The sequence below is a fragment of the Haemaphysalis longicornis genome, unplaced genomic scaffold (genome assembly GCF_048455015.1).
Source record: "Haemaphysalis longicornis isolate Haplotype H1 unplaced genomic scaffold, Haemaphysalis longicornis Haplotype H1 scaffold_7, whole genome shotgun sequence".
NCBI classification, from domain to species: Eukaryota; Metazoa; Arthropoda; class Arachnida; order Ixodida; family Ixodidae; genus Haemaphysalis; species Haemaphysalis longicornis.
Genome location: NW_027526422.1, coordinates 84301583 through 84324888, shown reverse-complemented (window position 1 = coordinate 84324888; position 23306 = coordinate 84301583). Strand labels below are relative to the sequence as shown.

The 23306-nt window shown below is 47.2% G+C and overlaps 2 protein-coding genes across 2 annotated transcripts in view; one reads left to right on the top strand and one right to left on the bottom strand.

Moving 5' to 3' along the window:
* LOC144146023 (calpain-A-like) overlaps positions 1–23306 on the top strand; it is a 47802-nt gene that overhangs the window by 15512 nt on the left and 8984 nt on the right. The window contains exons 5-16 of the mRNA XM_077677939.1: positions 2698–2866; positions 5215–5280; positions 5780–5865; positions 7379–7456; positions 11549–11724; positions 16801–16964; positions 19210–19427; positions 19658–19700; positions 20901–21135; positions 22349–22407; positions 22824–22892; positions 23112–23190. Coding sequence (XP_077534065.1) covers positions 2698–2866; positions 5215–5280; positions 5780–5865; positions 7379–7456; positions 11549–11724; positions 16801–16964; positions 19210–19427; positions 19658–19700; positions 20901–21135; positions 22349–22407; positions 22824–22892; positions 23112–23190 — 1442 coding nt within the window. The remainder of the gene's footprint in view (positions 1–2697; positions 2867–5214; positions 5281–5779; positions 5866–7378; positions 7457–11548; positions 11725–16800; positions 16965–19209; positions 19428–19657; positions 19701–20900; positions 21136–22348; positions 22408–22823; positions 22893–23111; positions 23191–23306) is intronic.
* On the bottom strand, positions 13898–14886 carry LOC144144748 (uncharacterized). The gene has a single exon (XM_077676263.1). It carries the CDS (start codon positions 14884–14886, stop codon positions 13963–13965), a length of 924 nt encoding a protein of 307 aa, XP_077532389.1. The 3' UTR covers positions 13898–13962.

Here is a 23306-nt window from a genome sequence, read left to right as displayed (position 1 = left end):
CGATGGTTGTTTTGGGCCTGTTTTGGTGCAGCTTGGCGTTCATTGCGCGGTGCCTTCGCACGGCTTGGTTAACTTGTTCGACAGCACCTCCAAGGTAACCCACACCCGACGGAATTAAGTGGTCGTACGGCAAACATAAGTTGAGGATTGGTTTGCAGAGCGGGAAAGCAAAATGTAGAGACCACATACAGACATCTGGCCGCTGGAAAAACGCTACCTTTTGCGCACTGCTTGCCACGAATGGGACTCCGTTTTCTAAATTGGTGAGTACCAATTCGGTTGTGATTTAAGAGGTATTACAAAGGGCGAAAGTAGCAACTGGTACTGATAACTAGCGATTATAAAACTTCCCTCAGCTATCTCGCAATTCTCAAACTTACTAAACTAACTAGTTTAAATCGGTATAAATGGGAATCACTAAGCTCACATGCCGGATTGTTTCGGTGTCCGCGCTTGTGTCGCGCGGTGGCGTAGCCCCAAGCTAGCACATCAGGATGGCTAGGTTCCGCTGTCTCACCTTTCGAAAGAAGCTCCTCTCCGTTTTCTTTCTGCCGACGCACGGCCGGGCTACAGCGGCGGCGGCCGCCGCTATAGCCCGGTAGTGGCCGACACTGCTGCTGAGTTCGGGACGCCGCCCCCGCGAATTCCAGGTAACGGCTGGCAGGATCTCTGGTTTCACTCTTTGTAGAGCCACGTGTGTGAATTCAAGTGACGTCGCATGGGCAATTGTTGTGGGTGTCGTTTAAAGCTTTGCTTTCCAACCACCTTTACAGTGTGGATTGGAGCCAATGTTTTTTTATTCGTATTTCAAATGGTCTTTTGCATACTTTTTTTTGTTAATTCTTCGGTTTTGGAGGAGATGTATGCGATGCATATTTTTCATTTTGTCAGATAATTTTTTTGAAGATTTTAGTTTTCTATTTTTCCGATTGTTTTTTTATTCTGTTCGACCAATTTTTTCCATTGTAACGATTGTAACGCTATTGTAACGATTACAGGTGTATTTTTTCGCCATATCTGCATTTTTGTGGAAAATAATGGAGGGCGTTACACGGTTTTTGGCAATTTTTGCAATATTCGATTCGTATTTTTAATGCATTCTCGCGGATTTTTTGTTTATTCTTGGGTTTTGGGTTGAGATACATAAAATGCAGATTTTTGGTTTAGTGGGATGATATTTTTACATTGTATTTTTTTCTCTTTTTCTTAGTTTTGTTTCTAAGATGCTGTTTGACCATTTATATCCACTTACGCTATAGCGATTACAGGTGTTACTTCCGCCAAATGTGCATTTTTGTGGAAATTCAGGGCGTTACACGGCCCTATCTGTGCTTATACTCGGCAAAGAATGCTACGCATTAAAAAACGAAACCTAGTACCGCTCACCAACCGTGACCACAGAAGCATGTTTAGCGGCCGGCAGTGGGTGTAGTTGCAGACCAGCTATGACTTCTCTACCCAGAGCACATATAGGGCAGCACGAGGGGGCCACCTCCAAGGAATCCTGCACTGACGATGCCTTCCACAGGGCGGGCGCCTTAACATCGCGTTTGCTGATTAGCTGATTACAATGTAGTTTACTCGATCCATCAGTGTAGCTGCCGAGATGTGCCCGAGGCGCTGGATGCATCCAAGTGGACAGCCCGCTCACGCCTACAGCGCCGACTGCGCCGAGCAGCGTCTGTGCTTCGTCTTGAGGTGCAGTTGTGTGAGCGTTAGCAGCGCGTTCACGGAGCGAACATTGAGCTTTCCCTCGGCAAACTCGGTGTAACGGCGTTCAACCACGGCAAATTTTTAATAAAATTATCATGACTACGCTCATGCTTAACAAAAACTGGAGCACGGCTAGACAAATTATGTTCTCATTCCCGTGCGAGTTCTCCCGTCCAAATCAGTGTTTTAGCGTGAACGTAACACCTGGACAAGGAAGCGCGCCGCAGTGGAAGACAACGAATTATATTGAACCGCCTGAAGATATTTAACACGCAGCAAAAAGTTGACACACCGATGTTATTCTTTTCCGGCTCCACGTGAAAACGACGCTGCGGCCGGAAATACAACCTGTCCCTCCGCGAACTATAAGTCATTATTGAACGCCTACAACCTCGCATAGAGAACGCCTACAACCTCGCATCAGAACTGGGCATGTTCCAGGCGCCTGGGGTTCTGTGCTGCGCACTGACAAGTGTTATCATTTGATCCCAAAAATTATGAATTCGCTAACGCAGCAATAAACAGGAATAAATGCTTGTGAATGGGTGAAAACCACATTACTTTAACTGCTGTAGTTTTGGTTAAGCATTGAAAGACTCCACTGAAGCCCACTTTGTTGACCGAGAAAATAGAACCAATTTTAGGTTCTATTCAGGTTCACTTTCAGGTTCAGGCTTCAAAATATTCTATACAGAAACCGAACAGTGTGGGCTGGAGCCGTGCCCATGCAACAGTGCAAATACAACTCCATACCACGAAATCACGCTTAACTCACGTCGTCGGACCCCAAGCATTCTTCGCAGCTTTCCATGTGACAAGCACTCAGCACTTGTGGAGAACTTGATTCAATTTTCTGTTCTGTAGGCGCCTGTTCTGTAGGTTGCAAACGGAGAAGAAAGCTGGTTCGCGAACCAGCTTTCTTCTCCGTTTGCAACCTATGAAAAATTCTCATCTCTAACCCTTGCTCCTCCCACATCGTGGCAGACTGCACGGAGGTTATGCCGCGCTCGAGGGAGGCAGCGGCAATGAAGCGCTGGGGACCTTCACGGGTGGCCTCACAGAGCAGATTATACTCGAGCACCCGCCCAAGAACTTGCTGAGGATCATCCAGAAGAGCATCGAAAGAAAGTCGCTCGTCACGTGCTCCATACTTGTGAGTACTTTCATCATCATCATCATCATCATCATCATCATCATTTTTTGTTTAGTGCGCAGCACTTTGGCGGCCGCTACGGTGCTTTGGCGGCGGTGACGGCGACGGCGTTGTAACCGAGCTAGCGAAGACAGAAAAAAAAGAAACGGCGAAAAAAAACTGTGGCGAAAGTGCCAGGGGAGGACCGTATGCTGAGCCCACACGAGACCCTTATCGGAGCGTCTGGCGAAAAAGTGAGGGGGAGGCCGGCACGCGCTGCTGTGGCGTCATTTCTCGCACTGCCCCCCCTCACACTTTCGCCACACGCCGCCGCTGAGGAGCGCCCTTCCCCACACAGTTTCGCCAGACGTTGCTTCCCCGTTTGTGGCTCATCCGAACCATGTGGCATTTGCGCGGGAGGTTCAAACACGATTTGCAACAGCATGTTCAGCAGCCTGTTCAGCGAGATAAGGGCAGAGTAGCGCGTGCCGCCGTGCGTTCGCTGATCACGCGATCACTTCCTCAGACGCAGCAGATAAGCGCAGTGACTTAGAAGACTACTTTTCGCGCTGCACACAAATTTCGCACTAGGGGGTGCAGTAATCGTCAGTGACTTTTTGGCCCGTACGTAGGATTCACAAGCAGCCATTGCGTTCGCAATGATGTGCTCTTTTTTCAGCGTAATGCGTAGTACAGGCAAACGCGGATACTGGGATGACAAATACAAATATACAACACGACCAGGCGCCGGATTTATGCCTTAGTAGTTGTGGTATTATCGAAAATTGTGTATGTAACGCAGTTTTGGTGGGCTAAATGGTTCTGGCTTATCTTCTTAACGATATCTAGAATAGAAATATAAACACGGAAGATGACCAACATTTTTAAAGCTCTAAACAACAAACCCCTTTCATTACGGTCTTTACAACGCCTAAAACGGCGGGAATTATATGATTGTGTTTCCTCCCGAACAGAAATGTGGAGCGTTCGTGTTGCTGCCACGTAGCCGCACACGTCGTAGTTGTGAAGGAAGGATATCAACCTATATGTAGTGCAAAGCAGTACGGCATTACGTCGCGAATCTATGAGTATGGCCTCAAATCCTCGACTTTTGGATAATATCATGGGTTAAGACAAGATCCGGGGATAAGATTAGAACAGAATAATATCATGGATAAAACCGCTTATTCAGCGTATCACTGCGAGAGCACGTCCTGAGCCACTGGGCTGCGAAGTGTCTCGCGATCTTCGCTGCATGTCTTCAGCTGAAAACCAGAGTTTCATGTTCACAGGCTCGAAGGAAGGTGGTCATAACAATGTTATCTGATATTAAACTAACTTATGATGGGATAGTATTTTTGATGATTCACGTAATTCGACCGTCTCCCCTCAATCTTCTCAACTACATACACCATCAAAGAGCGTAACTTTTGCCCCGTTTCATATTAAAAGAGTAACTCTTAATTTCCAGGCAGTGGTCAGGGATGAAAAATAATCTGTGCGAGAAAAGGTTGAGCCTCTTTTATTAAAACAGTTGCACTTGTAATTGCATGCTGTAATGTCAAACTGGCATTATAATGGAATCTGGCGGGACTTGAATTGCACTTTTTTTTTAAATATATGCTGAGAGGGTCAACGCACCCACGCATGAACGAACATTTGAGGATAGGTCGGTTACTAAGGATATATGTTGGTTGACAAAGGAATTTCGGGCTTTATGAGCAATACGCAACCATAAAATATGGAGGAAAAAAAGCCAATATAAAAAGGGAGACTGCACGGGATTTTTACGCGCTCCCAAGTATCTCCACGCGGGCGTTTTAGTTTTCCGCGGGCGTTTTAGTTTTCCGTTTTAGTTTTAGTTTTCCGTAAGACGGTCGCCGTGGAGGGCATCGTACCTGAGCGCACTCGGGCTTATACTGCACAACGCTCGGCCGCTGAGCAATCATGGCGGATTATAGATGAAGTATAAATGCCCCTAGTCTACCCTTTCGCAATATCGCATCCCACACCTGTTGACTAAGTACTCCTACTTGTTACAAGACTGCGGTAGGCGGTACTCTGTAGGTCACGTGATGGACCAGTTGTAAGGTTCGCAGTGAACTTGAAGTGAGGCGATATTAGCGTGTAGACACAGGAAGAACAATAGATACAGCGTCTCGTTTGTCGTTTTTTTTTTTTTTAGTTTCCATTCAGGTGTTTTTTTACGGTTCCACTTACAGTAACTTCGAAGCTTACAGTAACTTCGTGCGGGCATCTGTACACAAAAGTCTTGTAGACGTTTCAAAAGACGTGCAGAGTATGTTCGCAATTAGCGAACAGTGGACACTACTTACAGAGCAGATTAATGATTACTTGCTTTCTTCTAGGATGAAGACAAGGGCAAACGAGGTCTACAGGCTCTTCACGAATACAGCGTCACAGGCGCAACAAAGGTGGGGATTCTAGTTTCCCAGCTCAAGTTTTACAAGGCTAAATATAACCTTAACTCGTTTTTATTATTTCGTCTATTTTGTGTGTACTTTCTCTTTTTTTTTTGTCGCAAACGTAAACAGGGTGGTGTATGTGTGCGCTGGGGCCCGTCCCCTTCGAATAAATCCACTAAATCCACTAAACTAAAGCTTGGTGAACGGCTTCGATGCCGGCCCACACGAGAAATAGGCCGCCAACGAGTCGGTTCGGGTATAATTTCTTGAAGTACACGCACACTGGAGTGTGAACGCAACCATTACTTTCGAGGGCCAGTAAGCGCATGTTTTCTTTGAAAATGCTCTGGTTGGGATTCGAGAACAATTCCTTGTTACTAATTTTTCGATGAGCTTTCGTAGACCGAAGTGTCAAGTTGCGAAATTCTATAGTACTGATAGTTAGAAATCGCCGTCGCTTTTTAGCAGGCTAATTTCTGGTATATGCCGTGCTCTGTACTCTTCCCAGGTGTCTGTGGACGGCAAAGAGGTGCGCCTCATCCGGTTAAGGAACCCCTGGGGCAGCGGAGAGTGGAAAGGCGCTTGGTCGGACAAGTACGGAATTGATTCCGCATACACTGCTGTACAGCCGGTAAAAGGCTTGTCTATAACACAGCGCTCGTACTCTCAGCCCTATCCTGCCCCGCCGGAGCGGGATTGGAATAAAACTACTGCGGAATTCTGAAGTCTTAGCCCTTCGCTTTTGCCTCCGACATGTTTGGAACGAGTATGTCTCGGCAGTTTTCGGATGTTCGGATGTAGCTGGTTGAAGTTGAAATCGCTGTTATAGACAAGCGTTTTACCGGCTGTACATACCGCACCGCAGAGGCTTACTTCGAGAGGGTGCGGAACCGGGAGGTGGACATACGTTGGAGCATGTCCGAGAGGGTGGCATGCACTAAACGGAAAAATATCTCAGCTCCACTGACCCCCTCCTTAAAACAGATCTATCCCCGTTTCACCTATACCAACACAAGAGCTTGGAGGGCAGGTATTGGAATAGGAACAACTGCGCACATGAAAACAGCGGATCAGGACCAATACTGGTTTGAGCCAACTTAAGTGTAGCGGCATTGGTTGAACGACAACTTTGATGTCGCTATTAATAGAATGCTTAGTATATTTCCTTTTGAGCAGCTTTAGAAAAAATATGTGGCTCTACTTTCACTTCGTTCAGTTCGGTTGCATCAAAATTCTCTCTCAGTGAGCTTCCACGAGTGTATAACTTTCTCCCATTCCAGTTAAATGGGTGTTAAAAAGCAATGTGACTGTCGTTGGCACTGACCGTGTAAACGGCTACAGATGATTCCGCTGGCGGACATGTTAATGCAAGATAAAGAGCTCGTCTATTGAAGCAAACCGCTCGTAACGTGTCAGTTTATAGTCTGTCCAATAATCTGTGATCGTTTTTTCCTGCTTCCTGTGAAAGGAAAGCGAAAGTAACGCAACTCGTCCACATTGTTTCTTCAAACAGGGTTCATACCCTAGAGATTGTAGTAACTGCAAGGCGCAGACTGTTCGGTCTAGAGCAATTCTAAATTTAACGCAAGCACTTTAGGGTTACATTGGCTGAATTTCGCGAATATGTTCAGTCAGGATCGATTCGAAGGTGATAAACGGGTCATTGTATTGCGGGCCTTTGAAACTGCATTTCAGGTGTTTGGCGATAAAGATAACGCTGCCTTCTTCCCATCGAAGTCTCTTGCACGATAGAACCATGAGACAGCCAAAGACTGTAGTGCCCGAAACGGGACTGGAGAGTGCGCCTTCCCCCTCCTATACCTTCCTCTTCTCCCGCCCTCTCTGTTATCCCCTGAACCCCACTCCCCCAGTGCAGAGTAGCAAACCGGGCTCTACACCTGGTTAACCTCCCGGCCTTTCCGGCCTTCCTTTCTCTCTCTCAGTAACACGGCGCAACTGCTTGTTTCCTCGCCAGTGGAGCGATCTCCTGCAAAGTAATCGCTGCTGTACTTCGGGTATACTGTGTGTCACGGGATTCCTCCCTCCTTGTTGCGCACAACCAGCTGGCACTGCTGTGCTGACCACGTGACATCGCGTGCCGTTGCAGATCGAAGAAATGGGAGGAGGTGAACGAAGAGACGCGCAACGAGCTCGGCCTGGTGGCTAAAGAAGACGGCGAGTTTTGGTGAGTATACTTACGCCCTGTAGTGTTCATCCACTTCAAAGTACGTTTTCGCTAAAATAGCTCTGAAACGAAATCGCGTGACGTTACTTACACGGAATGCAATGCAAGAAAGCAGATTATTGTTAACTAACTCGATTTCTAAACGACTTTAACAGCGAAGGTGGTCGAGGGTTTCCCTGGACGAAATGTGGTAACGCGGTCGCATGGATGTGGAGAGGGCATAGCCTTTAGCGAGCAGGAAAGCAAGCGCCATGCATTCATGCAGCAAGTTAAAAGAATGCTTGAAGCAGATGCTTACAAGACTATGCTTTATAGGATATACAGGCAAAGCGTTTGTAAACTACTAAATCTGGTGGCAATGTGTATGCTTGCCGAAATTGTTGAGCAAGTAGAAACGTGAGACACATTTAAGGCATGACATCTACACATAAGCGGTATCTACATTGTTCGCGCATTTGAAAGTACATGGCTGCTTGATTTTTCCGAGAAACAATACTCCGTAAGACAACAAAAAGCGTTCTCCTCCGCCCCGCCCTCGAGGCAGTGTTCCAAGTGCGAACGTAACAAAAGGTTCCACTAGATGGCTCGAGCAGTGGAGCACTGCAAAAATGAAATGGCGCAGACGGGGTTCGATCTGCTGGCTTTGAAAAGTTCTGCGAAGCTTAGCCTTGCAATTAGGAGACACCAGGCAGCTTCGCTTTTGACACCAGCGTTTGCGATGTTAAGTCAGTGAAGCTGGGCTGATTTTTTAAGGCGATAGCATTAAATCACCTGTTCAGCGGAAAAGCCGTAAGTGTCCGGGATGCGTAGCTACTGCTAAACACCCACAGCGACCTGTTCCACAGCGTTTACGTCCGTAGAAAAAGAAAGCGCGAAGCAGCCGCACGTTCCAAAGCGCGTGCTATTCGCCGCGAGCTCGACATGTAGGTGGCAACAGCGTCGCGCTGCTAGTGTGGATGCTCCGCTGAGCGGCCCGTAAGAATGCACACTGTGGGCGCGCTTCGTGCCTTTTTCCCGCCGTATGTGCGCACGAACGGTGGAAACAAGAGTGGTATGCTGTAGTTCGGTTCCTCAACGTTCAATGTATAGCATGAAAGCGGCAGTCAGTTTTCATTACTACGCCAAGAAAAAGCGACGACTCATCGGGAATCTCAGAATGGCCGCAATTGTGACAATGAACTGTGGCTCGTAGCAAGCTGGATCTTTCCAGACTATGGCTTTGGCCTTCAATAAAAGCATAAATAGAAACAAGTCAGGAAGCCTCGATCTCTGAAATTCAGTTTACAACGGCAATTTCAATCGCTTTCACTGGTAGCATGACGCATTCTTTGCATTTGTGGGATGCCCTGAAATGGTAACACTACTTAACTGCCCCGAAATTCTTTCTAAGAGCTTACGATATTTTTTATGTGTTCAGATGGCAACATAAAATTACTGAATTTTGATCAGCGCAGAGATATAAATGTAACCGCTCTAACGGGCCTTTTAAATGAAATTTTAGCGACTCTGACGGAAGGTTTGATGAATAACGGTTTCGGATCACTTATTTACGGCTTTCGTCGCAAGTGAACTTGCGAATTGAATTGTCAACGCACGCAGTACAAGCAACATCTCATGTTCAGCTAGGTTCTCGCAAAGTGACAAGCAGGTTTACAGTGTGCAAACCAAGCTTCTGGGACCTCACAGTGAGCACAAATTTTCTGTTACGGCTGCTCTCCATTTGCATTACTTTTAAAATCTAACAGGTGCCTGCAACAGCGAGATGTGTTTGCATTCTTGCGTATAAGGTCGCTTACGAACCCTAAAGATGGCAATAAATGAAGTTGCGCTGTAGCAGATGTAGTAAAACATTTCCTTTTGATTTCTCGTTGCGAATCAGCGCAACAGGTTCCCGGTAACTACTTTGTTTTGTAAAATGAATATCGCCTTTGTCTTGGCATTTAATTCTTGAGGATTGGTTAAAAAAATGAAATTCTGTGCATGTAGTTTTTTTTTTCGGGAAGGGGGGGGGGGGGGGGGGTCCTGCCAACGTTGCAAGAGCAGCGAGAAGAGATCGCATGTAACGCGAAAAGCCAAACTATGGTTATCAGTATTACTTACAATCGAAACTATACTAGGCGTCGTGTTCTGTAGTGGTGAAAAAGCAGTCCGTATTTTCAAAACTGATTAAGCGCCCTTTGTTTCGGGATTGTCCAGGAATTGTGGCTCGCCTTTTTCAAAATTGTATTGAAAGCAAGCATTGTGGGAAAAAAATAAAAAAAAACAGCGAGTCATGGCCCACACCCCTCACACATGTGGGCAACAACGTGCATTATATTGCGCGTTTTCTCCTCTTTCTTTAAACTTAGGTCCACCTTAAGAGGTTAAGACGTGACCATATTAGGTATTTGGTTATGCTGAGTGAGACACGTTTCTGGACAAGGCGATTCATGTCGGATTTGAAAATGATATAAATGAAAATGACACACGAAATGCCACATGACAGACGCAAACTCACAACTGCTTAATTTTACCGAAAATTCACTCTTGCGCATCCATAGAAACATATTTTAAATAACACGTAAAATTAGCAACTCGATACAGTTGAATAAATGTTTATTCCTCCTCCTCAGTACAAACAACGACTGTCCAAAAATGGCATTTATTTTAGAAAAGGTACGGAAAGGACACGATCACACAGGCGCTTGCGGGTGTAAAATACGTGTCCGGTAATGTATGGGCGATAGCGCACGGGTCGTGTGCAGTGAAATGTTTTTGTTTGTTTCTTCTTTCTATAAGGACACAGCGCAATTTTACAAGGGTGTGGAATTAGCACTCGTATGCACAGGTCTTGTCGCTTCTTACCCGTTTCGCGTACTAAACTTTTATCCTTTTAATCCTTTTTAAAGCGCTTCTTGGGCTTGTGTAGAGCCACGCGGAAAAGCAGAGCATGCTTTTGCGTTCGCCACTCTTAAGAAGTGCTTAAATATCCTAGGGGCTTTTTATTAGATGCGAAGCATCTCATGCTCGGGGCTGTGTCCCTCCCTCCCTCATTGTCGTTGTCCACCGTCCGCACTCTACTGCGCATGCGCATCTTTTCAGCCCCGAGAGCGTTCGGGCTGACGTCAGCGCAGTCCACTATAAAAAAAAATAGTTAGGCGGCGCCCGGTTTCGATCCCACGACTGTCTGGCCGCAACGGGAGGTACGTGGCGCTCTTCCCACTGCGCTACAAACCGAGACGGGAGCATGTGCTTCGAACGCGCCTTATGTCCTCCACTCATTCAAACTACGTCAAGAAGCTACTGATACAACGAAGGCACGCGAAGCTGAACGTCAACGGAAACGACGAACTGAAAACTAATGGGAACTTCAGTCGACCCCATGGCTACTTCGCATTGTATTTAGGGTTCCCCTACGGGAAGATGGTGTAATTTTTTGGCCTCTCCTCACCCACTGACTTTCATCACCGCAAACAGCGAAACTGTCTTGTTAATTAGAGTAGGCAACAGCGAACTTGCTCTGACTTTATTGCTGACGTAGTTGCTGTTAAAAGTGTTTCTCGCTTGTCGTAATTTTTGTTCGCCAGTCTTATTTTCGTGAAAATCGAACCCACGACCTTTTGCTGCTCCAGAGGCTACGGGTCCGCTTTCCGGACGTGTAGGCTGTACTGAAGTACGGAGACCCCCGCATACCCGTGCTTTCGCAGCACTTTAGACATCCAAAGTGGTGTAGACCAATTCCTAGCCAACGATACTACTAAATACTTCTTGGCGCTTGGTACACAATATGAGCATTTTTGAGCAATACCCTTTCGTAAGTTGTTTGGGATTAAAAAATAAAAACGGTTATTCCTCACGATATCTGGCACACGTGCCGAACTGTGCACTGCCGCACAAATAACGTAGCTACGAGGTCTCTCTCTCTGTTTCTCTCTCTCTGCCTAGTGATTAAGCCTTGGAGGAGGAGGAGGAGGAGGAGGAGGAGGACGATGAATAACTTTATTCGCCCACGTGTCGATTCACGACGGAGGAGTCTGGGAAGTGGGTTGCTTTAGTCGGCAGCATAACGTAACTGAAGAGATGCTCTGACGGATCCCTCGGCTCTCCTAACAGGATCTCAGAGGCGGACTTCGTGAAGCACTTCGAGATGTTGGACTTCTGCCACCTGGATCCCAGTGCCATGTACGGGGAGCTTCGCGAAGGCGTCGGCGATAAAAAGTGGGAGGTGGCCAAATTCGAGGGCTCCTGGGTGCCAGGCTCTACCGCTGGCGGAAGCAATGACGACATGGGTACGTATACCATGCCGAGCGCTAAGCGCGTGCGCTATTTCAAAGCGAAACGAGCCGCTTGGTTTACTAGCCATTCGAAAGTTGCTCTAGCTGTCACGGGTGCTCGATGCGCCCCAGCAGGCGCTCACCGAGGCACCCTAGTCTGCCTATGTTGTGGAGAGATAGAGAGAAAGTAAGAACCAGAGTTACTGGGTAAAAACAGAGCAGAGAGGAGAGGATGAACAACACGTTTATTGCATACAGAGTTCGTCCTCAGCAGCCAGTCTGACGCCCGTTGAAGTTGATACCATTACAGCGCTTTCGAGACGCGCCTTAAGTTTTCTCAAAATTTGTTTCTTGGTATTGTTTACCGAAAGATGACCCCGCTTTCTTTTTTTTTTTTTTTGCTCCTGCCTCTTCTTATCTCTGCCGCTTAGAATGATCACGGGTATTTCTCTGGTACACGGGTTTTTCAGCTGAGTTATAGCTATGGATGCTATATGCACAGCACAACCTGGCTAAGCCAGACAAAACTCTCCTAAGTGAAATTAGTAACAGTCCTACCTAAATTGGGCGAATATATATATTATTTCTGCTTCAGAGAAAAAGTCTTTCCAGCAGAACATTTGTGTGCGTAGGGATGCCGACTTTTGAAGGACCAAAGCTAAATCTTATCTCGCGCTTAATTGAAAAGATGGAATAAGACTGGGAGTAGGGCTGCTTAGGGCGCATTTGAATCAAGCCTTGAACACGATAGGCGGTGGCGAAACGAGGAACGTAGGGCACGGGATGACCGCTTTTGCCATTCAAATATATATATATATATATATATATATATATATATATATATATATATATATATATATATATATATATATATATATAATTTTCGCGCTCACTTTGAGTTCGTCTTAACGGGAGTTTACTGTTTATGCATATTGCGACTATTATGCGCAGTCGAAACCAGCCCAAGGGAAACAAGACCAGCACAGCTTTAAGAATTATGAACAGAAACCGACCTAAAGTGGATGATAAAACCTCGCAGATGTGCAAAGATATCGAACAAAGGTGAAGGAGGGCAACCTGAAAGGACGAAAAAAAAAAACAACGCTCGAATTTCCAAAACATTCTGCGACACAAACCTACAAGAAACAAAACTTAAGTATATAATAAAGAATACGCCGACCACCAGAGAAAATAAAACAATGACGTTTCGGCACCCCGCACGGGAGCCTTGTTCACACTAAAACTTGTTCACACACTTGTTCACACACTTGTTCACATACACTAAAACAAGGCTCCCGTTCGGGGTGCCGAAACGTCATTGTTTTATTTTCTGTGGTGGTCGGCGTATTCTTTATTATGTACTTCAGTGTCATTCCCGACCAGACGGGCGTCCGTCGAAGCCTCGATTTCAAGAAACAAAACTACCTGAAATATTATCATATTGCCCAGAAGTGTCAAAAATACAGAACATGAAGGGTTTGTTCTATTTCTTATGACGCTTTAGGTGTGGGAAGCCTTCTATCCGCGCGTTTCATTGATATACACATTTGCAGGAAGCTCAGGCTCTTTACCGCAGGGGAAACGGCATGCACTTCGCACGCCTGTGATTCAATGGGTTGCAGTGAAGCGTTGTCTGGTATTTCCATGAGTGTTCTGCAATGATTTTAACGTAATGTCAAAGTAGTTACAATACCTGAATACTATATCGATTGTGACGTAATACCATTGCAACAGTACCGTCATATATTTGCAAATAAAACGAAAGAATCGGCGCAATTAAACGTAAAATCATGAAAATATATGCGTAATGTCTTCAGAATGACACCACGAGGTACCCATTTTGTCCGAATATCCCCCAATTATTGTGACGCTTCGCTGAATTCTCATATATCGGATAAAAAAATCTACCACCCGTTCCTGAAAAAAGTCGAGAGAGGCGCGAAAGCTTTCTAACGACAGAACTGCGTAAAAGGGCCTTAACACCTGCAGTAAAAGTGTGTCCAACCTTCGCCAAGAGTGAGTTCATCTGGTCGTCAAATTTTCAAAGACCCAAATCGCAAACGAAAAACAAACCCACGCGACGATTTTTCGTGCACTGAGTAAACGCATCTGTGAACGCTCTTAGTTTATGGGATAAAGGTACCGTATTGTATCCGTCGTCCGGATCGATGCGTGTATTGTCTTATCTAGAGAGAGAGAAACAACTTTATTGACAGTCCGGCATGGGGTGGGGGGTGGGGTGAGACGAGCGTGCTAGACAGCCTGGGGCGGCAGCCTACTCATGCCAACCCGTGAGGGTGACGTTTTCGGCTGCTGTCTCGCCAGGATGTCCAGCACGTGCTGGACCACGTCTCTTTGGTCTCCAGGGTCTTGGCTTGTGATCTTGCTGCGCATGGCAGGAGGCATTGCTTCGTCTAGTCGGTCTGGGGGGGTGCAGTTCCAGAGCAAGTGTCTCTGGGTGGCTCTTGCTTGTTGACATTGTTGACAGATGTCTGTTGTATATACGGCGGGGCATAAAAGATGTCGTGCCAGTACGGGTGTCCATATAGCCTGTGCTTGTATTTGTCGTAGTGTAGTAGCTTCCTTGCGGGTGAGGTCTCGATGGGGGGGTGGGAAGAGGCATGTATTTGTTCTGTACCACTGGAGAATGTCTCCGTAGGAGGTGATGGAGTATTCATCGTCATTGGACCGAGGTGTCGGGTGAATCGAGGGCGGGGGTGGGGACCCGCGGCTGGTTAGCGCGTGTGCCTCCATGTCTGCCTCTTCATTCCGGTTCGGTCCTGTGTCTAACTGTCCAGCGTGTGCGGGGAACCACTTGATGGTAATGTTGGGGCCTGATGGTATTCTGGAGCATATTCTGGCAGTTTTATTATTTACGTTGTTTGTAGCGAAGTTGAGTATGGCCGTTTTCGAGTCGCTGAGGACCGTGCGGCATTTCGGAAGCGTAAGTGCCAGTGCAATGGCCAGCTCTTCGGCTTGTGTGGGTGTCTTGCACTGTATGCTTCCAGATGTTTGGAGTATCCCAGTGTCGGATGCGAGGACGGCGGCTACATACGTATCTGGTTGTTGGGGGTATTGTGCTATGTCCACGTAGTAGGCGTGTGGGTCTTTGACGTGCCACTTCGTAAGGGCCGTGTCTCTCGCCGACCGTCTCTCTTGATGAGCCTGTGGGTGCATGTGCTTAGGTAAGGGGGGAATCCGTAGGCGTTGGGTGAGAGTCCGGGGTAGCGGAGTTGCTTTCTTTGGAGCCGTTGGAGGTGTATTTAGTCCGATTCTTTGTAGTATTGCTCGCCCAGTCCTGGTCTGGGACAGTGTGTGATACTGAGCTGTGCTTTGGGCTTCTGCGATTTCGTCTGTCGTATTATGTACTCCTAGAGCGAGCATGCGGTCCGTATTGGTGTGGGCGTATAGTCCCAGTGCTGTCTTGTAGGTTCGTCTGATCATTGCATCTATCTTCAGCTTTTCGGCCGCCTTCCAGTTGTGAAAGGATGCCACGTAAGCGACGTGACTTAGTGCAAAGGATTGGGTGAGTCTAAGTAGACTATCTTCTCTCATGCCTTGGTATCGCGTGGCCACTTTCCGGAGGAGTCGAGTGGCCATCGTGAGCTTGGCGTGGAGTTTCTGCACTGTGACGTTGTTGTGGTGCGAGTCTTGTATGTGCAACCCGAGCACTCTGATCGTTGGGACTTGGGTTATCGGCATTCCGTCCTGGGTGACCACATTGATGGGGGTGTGTTGTTTGGTTGGCCTTCTCGTTCCTGGTGGTGGGATCACTAGAAGTACGGATTTTGTTGGCGAACATTTGAGTCCAGTGGGGCTTAGATGTTCTTCGACTGCAGTAACGGCTTCTTGGAGGGCCGCTTCTATCTGGCTGTCACTACCCCCTGTTGACCACAACGTGATGTCATCTGCATAGATCGTGTACCGGATGTTACTAACTTGTTCGAGTCTTCTAGCGACGCGATTATGACTATTTTAAACAGCAGAGGGGAGATTACGGAGCCTTGTGGGTTGCCCGTGCTTCCCAGCTGCTTAGGTGGGAGTTGCAGTTCCCCTGCCACGAGCCTTGTGATTCGGTTGGTCAGGAAGTCCTTGATATACGCGAACGTTCGCGGTCTCATATTGAGGTTGGACACTTGCTGAAGTATTGCCGAGTGGTGTACGTTGTCAAAGGCTCCTTGAAGATCTAGTCCGAGTACTGCTCTGTTGTCCAGGGTGGGGAATTTTCGATCAATGATTTCGTGCTTGAGGAGCAACATGGCGTCTTGGGTGCATAATTTGGCTCGAAATCCCAGCATCGTGTCTGGGTGGATGTCGGATTCTTCCAGGAACCGTTGCCAGCGATTGAGGAGTACGTGTTCGAGCACCTCTCCCACACAGGATGTTAGAGATATAGGTCTCAGGTTGTCAATGTGGGGTGGCTTGCCCGGTTTGGGGATGAGTACCGTTTTCGCAGTCTTCCATTGTTGCGGGAGCTTGCCCGTGCGCCAGCACTTGTTGAAGTATTTAGTTAGGGCTTCTATTGCTGTGTCGTTCAAATTTCGGAGCGCCTTGTTGGTAACTTGATCTGGGCCGGCCGCCGATTTACAGTTAATGGTTTGAAGCACTGCACGCACTTCCCATTCTTCTATATCGGCGTCTAAAAGGTCATTGGGTGCGCCTTCATAGTTTGGGAGAAGGTCTGGTGGTGTTGCAGGGAGGTACTTGCTTATCTAGAACCGCTCCTTCTCCGCGATATTCAAATAACCGTTTTGGCACAATGCAAGCCCGGTTTCAAGCACGCGTCGTGTGTCCAGAGATCTCACCAGAGCTTTCTGGCCGACCAACCGGTCTATGGGGAAGTGCATTAGTTTTGTGTTAATATACCTGTAATTTTGTTTCGATACCATAAAAATGCAAGGACTGCCGCTGCAAAGCGAACCCTCTGTCTCACGTGTATTGTTCGACGCAGATCTACTCCTTTACGTTGCGCAGTGAAATCACTCCAGTTCCAGCGTACGCGTGTATTAGCAAACTGTGGCTATACGCCAAGGGTGGCATGGGAACCGTCCGAACGCGCACTGCAAACTCACGGAGTCATTGGCTTCGCAGAGAGCTTCGTGCGCAACCCCCAGTACATGGTGACCCTGCACGAACCGGACGACGAGGACGAGGACGGCGAGTGCACCGTGATCGTGGCGTTGCTCCAGAGGAACCGCCGCTACTTCCAGGTGCACGAGGACACGTGGCTGGCAATCGCGTTCTCCATCTACGAGGTATGCTTACGTGGCCACTTGTGGCCACCTCGCTACCCGCGTATCGATGGCACGCATTGCTTTGCATCGGTGCTCTAAACGCGGTCTTTAAAAGTACCGTTTTAAGACGGTAAAGGCTTAAGGTCCTCAAAAAGTGGAGTTGTCTGGCACAGAAAATTACAGCCGTTGTAAGGAGTAAAATACACTATCCCAAAAGCGTACAAATATGTGCCAGAGTGCGCGTGAGAATAATGTCGTTGAAGCAAATTAATTGGTTTGAAAAATTGGGTGCATCGGCGTTCGATTGGGAATCGGAGCCGGGTCTCCGAAGCGTGAGACGAGTGCGTTACCGCCACGCTGCATTATTAAGTACTACCTTGCCAGCGACGGAACAAGTGTTAGCCTCGTGCGCGCGCTGTTGACGTCATACTAGGTGACAGGTGAACGCGATGGCACGTGAGTAGAACAGGCGCAGGCCCGCCACAGAGAACTCTGATTCTGCGGAGGCTGTGGCGTGAGGCGTCGCTAGCCTGTCTGCTCAAGTAATTGGCACCAAAAGACGAACGAAACCGAGGAAAGAGACGGAAACACTGTGTGGAAGTTAAGAAGTATCTGATAGGTATCATCGCTAGGGGAAGTGACAATGCTTTCGCATTGAAAGCACGTACGCAGACTTAAAGGAGCCACGAAGAGAAAATACAAGTTGGGTTTATTAGAAAGACTGCTTAGTCCCGATAACAATGATACCAATATCATCGCAATCTTCGAACCAATAACGGAGATATTAAAGAAAACGTGTGAAGCAGTCACGACCCCCCAGCCAATTTCCGCAACTTTTCTATGACGTCACGGAGCCTTCTTTGTGCGATTGGCGGCCGCCTAACTGACCTGTCGCGACGACACATGACTGGACGTCTGTAATGGGTCCACTAGTTCCATTTGACCGTATCACTTGAACGCTAACGAGCAGTTAACGCACTGAAAATTATGTTTTATTGTTGGCCCGTATGACGTCATTCTTGCTTATAACACGTCACTGTGGCGCAAAATTTGAAAGTTTTGAAATACTTCTTGCTTCTTTTTCGTTAAAAAAACATCTTCGATGGCTGTAATGGAGCTGAGTGAGATACTGAATCCTAGTTGTTTCAAATTAAACGAAGTTGTATTTTCTCTTCATGGCTCCTTTAAGTGCTCCGAAGAATTTTTCGTCCTCACTCCGTGCTGCAAAACGGACCCCAACGGACGGGGTTTCGTGAAAAGTTACTCCCTTGCCTTATTCAGCCTTAGACTTGCGTGCTTAGAATGATTTACACCCTCTTTGTCTATAACTGACATCCTTACAACTCCTCAAAAAGCACAAAAGAAACACCATTTGAAATGATGTAACAAGGAAAAGACATCCTTTAGAAGGGCGTACTCTGTTTTTGTTAGGGTGTGAGTGTGTCAGTTATAGACAGTGATCTACAGTGTATAACCGCGCGGTTCTTGGTAGCACGGAGTTCCGTTCGTTGCAGCCCGTTGTGCAGCACGAAGAGAGAAGAAAGCAGGCTTCAGCGGGAACTTTAGTCTTCGCCAGGTATTTTCAGGGTAGGAGAAAGCAATTTTCCGGACCCGCAGCAAAGCAGAACACCCGATAGGCAGGTGTATGCGTACTTAAACGAAGCCAGAGACCCTGGAGCTCCAAATAAACAGCCAACATTCTTATCAGCCAAACTGATTCTGTCAGATAAACACGTACTTGTCTGAACAGGGCATGTCGAGTTTATCGTTTACTCTTTGGTTAACTTTACGATGACGAAAGTTTTCGTTTTGCTGGTGGGGCTTTGACGACAGCCACTACGTTTCCGGGCATGAATGTAGCGAAAATATACACACGTACTTATTGAAACTTGAAACTCTTCAATGTACAGTCCCAAAGCACTACTAAATACGCAGCCTTTGCTGAGATGCCGGGAGTGTGCAGAAATACCGTTCGGAGGGGAGGAAATTCGGGAGCATATCTGATATAGAAAGGTATTCTGAGCTTTTTTTTCAACGGATTTTGTGTCTTCAGGGTAGTAATACCTTAAGTGCTCCTGCAAAGGCGGGTTAGGATGAAAAAAAAAAAAAAAAAAACTAGTGTGGGAGCCAATGACACCGCGGTTCGTGTAGAGTAATTCTGTCAGATTACAAGGTTAGACGCTCATGAAACAGCGAAGGTCTACGCCGCGGGGTTTAGATGTGTCGTCAATATACGTTTTGCCTTCTGTAATCCTATTTACCGCAGGTTGAAGACCCCGATAACTGCCCGGTTCCGTTGACCGCCGACTACCTCGGTGACTACCGTGTCGTGGGCGAGTGCGCGCGCCTGCACCAGTCTCGCGAGGTCACGTACCGGTTCCGGCTCCTCCCCGGCACCTTCTGCATCATCCCCGGCACTGCCGAGGCCGACCAGGCCGGGGACTTCCTCATCAGGATCTTCACCGAGAAGAAGAGCCACTGCAGGTCAGCGGAAGCGGAAAGTTAGCTAGTGCGGAGAGTTAGCTAGTTAGTCAGGGGAAAAGCGAAGACGCCAGTGTGGCGATATTTAGGCGCACAGAGCATCGGGCAGTCTAAATTAATCCGGAGGCCTACAGAGCACCTGATAGCCCAAGTGCAGCTTCGGCGCTTAAAACACCAAAAATTTAAACTTGATTTGAAGTCATACTTATTTCTTAAAATTCTCTCACTTGCAGGGAGCACGATGAATCGACGTGCATGATCGCAAAACCAATAAAGGTGAGTATTCTGGAATATCTCCTCACGCGCATTCCTTGTAAATGGAGAAACTGCGACAGGCGAGGTTCAAGTCGAATGGGTGTGTTGAGATGCGATTGGCTCACTGAATACATATCTCAGCAAAATAATCAGCATTGAGAGGGGTTTTGAGACGGGTACAGGAAAAAACAAAACGGGGTTAAATGAATAGCGGGCTGTTAAGCGCTGTCATAATAAAACAGTGTCATTTGTGACAATGACAATGCTGGGTTGTGCTTTGTTATTTATTGCCTCTGTCCTGACTTTAAAAATTTAGTTACAAATTATAAATTGAGAGACAGCTAGAAGCTGTCCCGGCGTACTCAGCACAGCTGTAAATAAGTTTCTCTGAGCCAAAGGCAGACTGCTTATCTCGCCCGAACATCTCGTCAGTAATCGTCGCGTTGAGTCAGTGGCTAAGGCGTTGCACTTCTAAGCACGTGATCGAGGGGTTCGGCTCCCAATCGCGGTAGATCTATGGGATAAAAAACAGAAATTCCAGCGTGTTGGTATTTCGGAGCACGGTAAAGGTTTCACGGTCTAATCAAATTCGTAGCCATCCGCCGCGGTGAGCCTCAGATCCAGAATGTGACTTCTTCATCAATAGTCCCAATTAGAACGTGAGTTGCAGCCCGTAGTGAAGAACAACTGTAGTGTAGTAGGTTGCTAACAAAACGAATCATGATCATGCGTCTTCGTAAGCTCGGTTTTGTTTTCGAGCTAGCTGAATGCATGAATTCAGGCGGGCGTTGGTCAAAGTAAACGCAGTATACGGCGCTCAGCTTCTCGTATTCACAAACATTTAGTACTTCGTGCTTCGTGCATGCCACTCATGTCCAAGCGAACGGTTCACTACCATGCGCACAGAACTGTGACCACTTATATCGCGCGTCGCCGCACGGGCACGTTATCGGCGTGGATCAATACCGCAACAGGAAAGAATTCGTATATTCTATTAGAGGCAGAACTTTTTACTAGATGCACGCAATAAACCCTCATTGTAGCAAAATTACTTTGTTCAAATATCTCTCTATTCCAAACGTTTCGCGGTAACCACTGCAGATTATATCTGTCTACTTTTAACGAAGCATCGCTTATACCGAAGCCAATTTTCTTTTCCCTCGGGCTTCGTTATAACGAGAATATACTGTACGCCGACGCGCGCACTCTGTTTTCACGCAGCCTGGGAAGGAAGGCAGTGAGGCCAAGGAGGAGCCGGACAAAGTTGACGGAGGCGGTGACGGCGGTGAGGAGAAAGGCGCTGAGGAGAATGAGGTGGACGGTGAGGCAGGCGAGGACAGCGACGACGAGGAGATCGACCAGAGCGTGAGGGACGCCTTCGGCCAAGTGTGCAACGATGACGGCACCGTGTGCTGCCACGCGCTCCAGAAGCTCCTCAAGAGCCTGTCCGAAGAAAGTACGTCTCAAAGGGAAAAGCATGCTCGACGCCGTTTCACCACGGGACGTCCTGAATCTAAGGAGGCTTTAATAATTCAACGAAGAGGGAAAGTGAAAATTGTAATGTAGATAAAAACGAGGGAGCATTCTTTAACGCTTTTTTTTCGCAGTGGCCCGTGCACTCTTTGCGGAAACCAAACGCAACGTTGCGCCAGCACGAATTTCGGGAAACCATCTAAGCGGGCTTTAATTTTTTCAGAGGGAGGAGAGGGGGCAGAGGCGGTTAGTTGAATATGTAATTACACACTTGAATACATGCATGCGACCCTATACGTCTAAGAACATATTGAGTAGCGCAAACATTCAGACATGCGCAGTAGACGTGCCAGCATGCGTCAGCGAAATACTAGAAACCGCACCTCAATGTTGAACAATATCACCGAAGCTTCCCTAACACCACCACTATCGTGCGTCGTTTCGTGACCGTAACCAACACGCCCAGTAACACGTTCTCCTGACTCTAAACGTAAACATTTGTGCATTACCTGCGGAAAGGTTTGGGGCCAGTGTCCTTGTATACTTGCACGAAGGAGCACTTAGCTGTGTAGAAAGCTTGGCGATTGTACGCCGAAACTGCCGACAGAATCATCGTCATTTTTCTCAACGCCATTGTCGAAAGGTTCGGTAGGGTGCAGTTTACAAAGGGTGCTGTACGATGTTTCCGCATTCCCGACTGTAAATACCGAACTGTTTCAGAACTAATGCGTACATTCAAATGCAGCAAACATACACCTACTTGCGAGCATATGTCCATCTGTTTATACATACACGTAACATTATCTTCTGTTATAACCGACGCGACAATCCGCAAGAATTAAGACTGGCGGGGCAGCGGACGCGAGCAGTAAACAAACAATATAGGTTAACCTATGAGGCACACTCCTTCCCCCAGTCAAACTGGTACATTTAAATTACAGCGACTGACACTGGAGCTGCGTGAAGGCGTGCATTCATTGAAAAGACTGTATTTAGAGAAGATTAAAAGTCAGCTGCACTCTTACGCAAGTACAAAATAGTTTTTGATGTAATACTCTTCAACGTCGCGAATTATTGTGGCCGCAGAAAAAGACGTGCGACGGAGGTGGCGGTGGGTTGCATGGAAGGGCAATTCTAGGTCTTTTGTTTTTTCACTGGGCTGATCTAAGCTTAACGCATCTCAAACTGTCTTTCAGATGGCAACAAGCTGGATTTCTCGCTGGACATCTGCCGGAGTATGGTGGCCCTTACCGACGTATCCTTTCGTGCTGGCGCCGCGGGCTCCAATAGAGCTTCCTCACTGTGAAATGTTGCGGATAACTAAAATTTTTAGATTGATTAATTTGCATGATCGGAAATACTGATTTGCGTTGCAGCAATAAACGAGGTATTTTAGTCCGCAGTAGGCTACTATGTTAATCGTTTTCGTCCATTGTCATTGCTCGCGAAAGTGAAACCATGATTCCTAAGCACCAACTAGCCCAACAATGCACTTTAAGTCATAAAATTAAAGCCCTTGAAAGCAAATCCGTCTCAATTAGGAACGTATAAATTACACGGAGAGGCCATATTTCTTGAACTAAGCTCGGAGCTCGGAACTCTCGTGTTCTTTCTTCTGGAGCCTTTTTGTGTTCATGTTCCGGAGTTTTGAACTTGACGATTTCACTCCAGTACGACTACACGGGGACGTTGACTGTGGAAGAGTTTGCCAAGCTGCATAAGCTGATCAAGGAATGGCAGGCAAGTCTTTCTTTTGGAATGCTTGCGTCGCCAGCCGTACGAGGACTGGAGCTACTGCTTAACTAGCAGACATTAAGAATGGATTCCTTCTGAGAAGTACGAAGTGAAAATAGAGCAAATGTTGTGCAATGCGAGGACAAGAATTTATTGGAATCCGCATCACCGGTGTTCTATATCTAACCTATTTCAAACGTTGGTGCGCGTGTTATGATTGCGCAGGAGGCCTTCAAGGCCTACGACAAGGGCAACAGCGGTACCCTCAGCACGTGGCAACTACGGAACGCTCTCAAGTCTGCAGGTGAGCGTTAACACCATTACTGCAAAATCTGGACCCTGACATAAAAAAAAATGTTTACGTGATTTGAATTCTGTGAAGATGTCAGGTTGGATCAGTACTCCCACATATAGAATTCT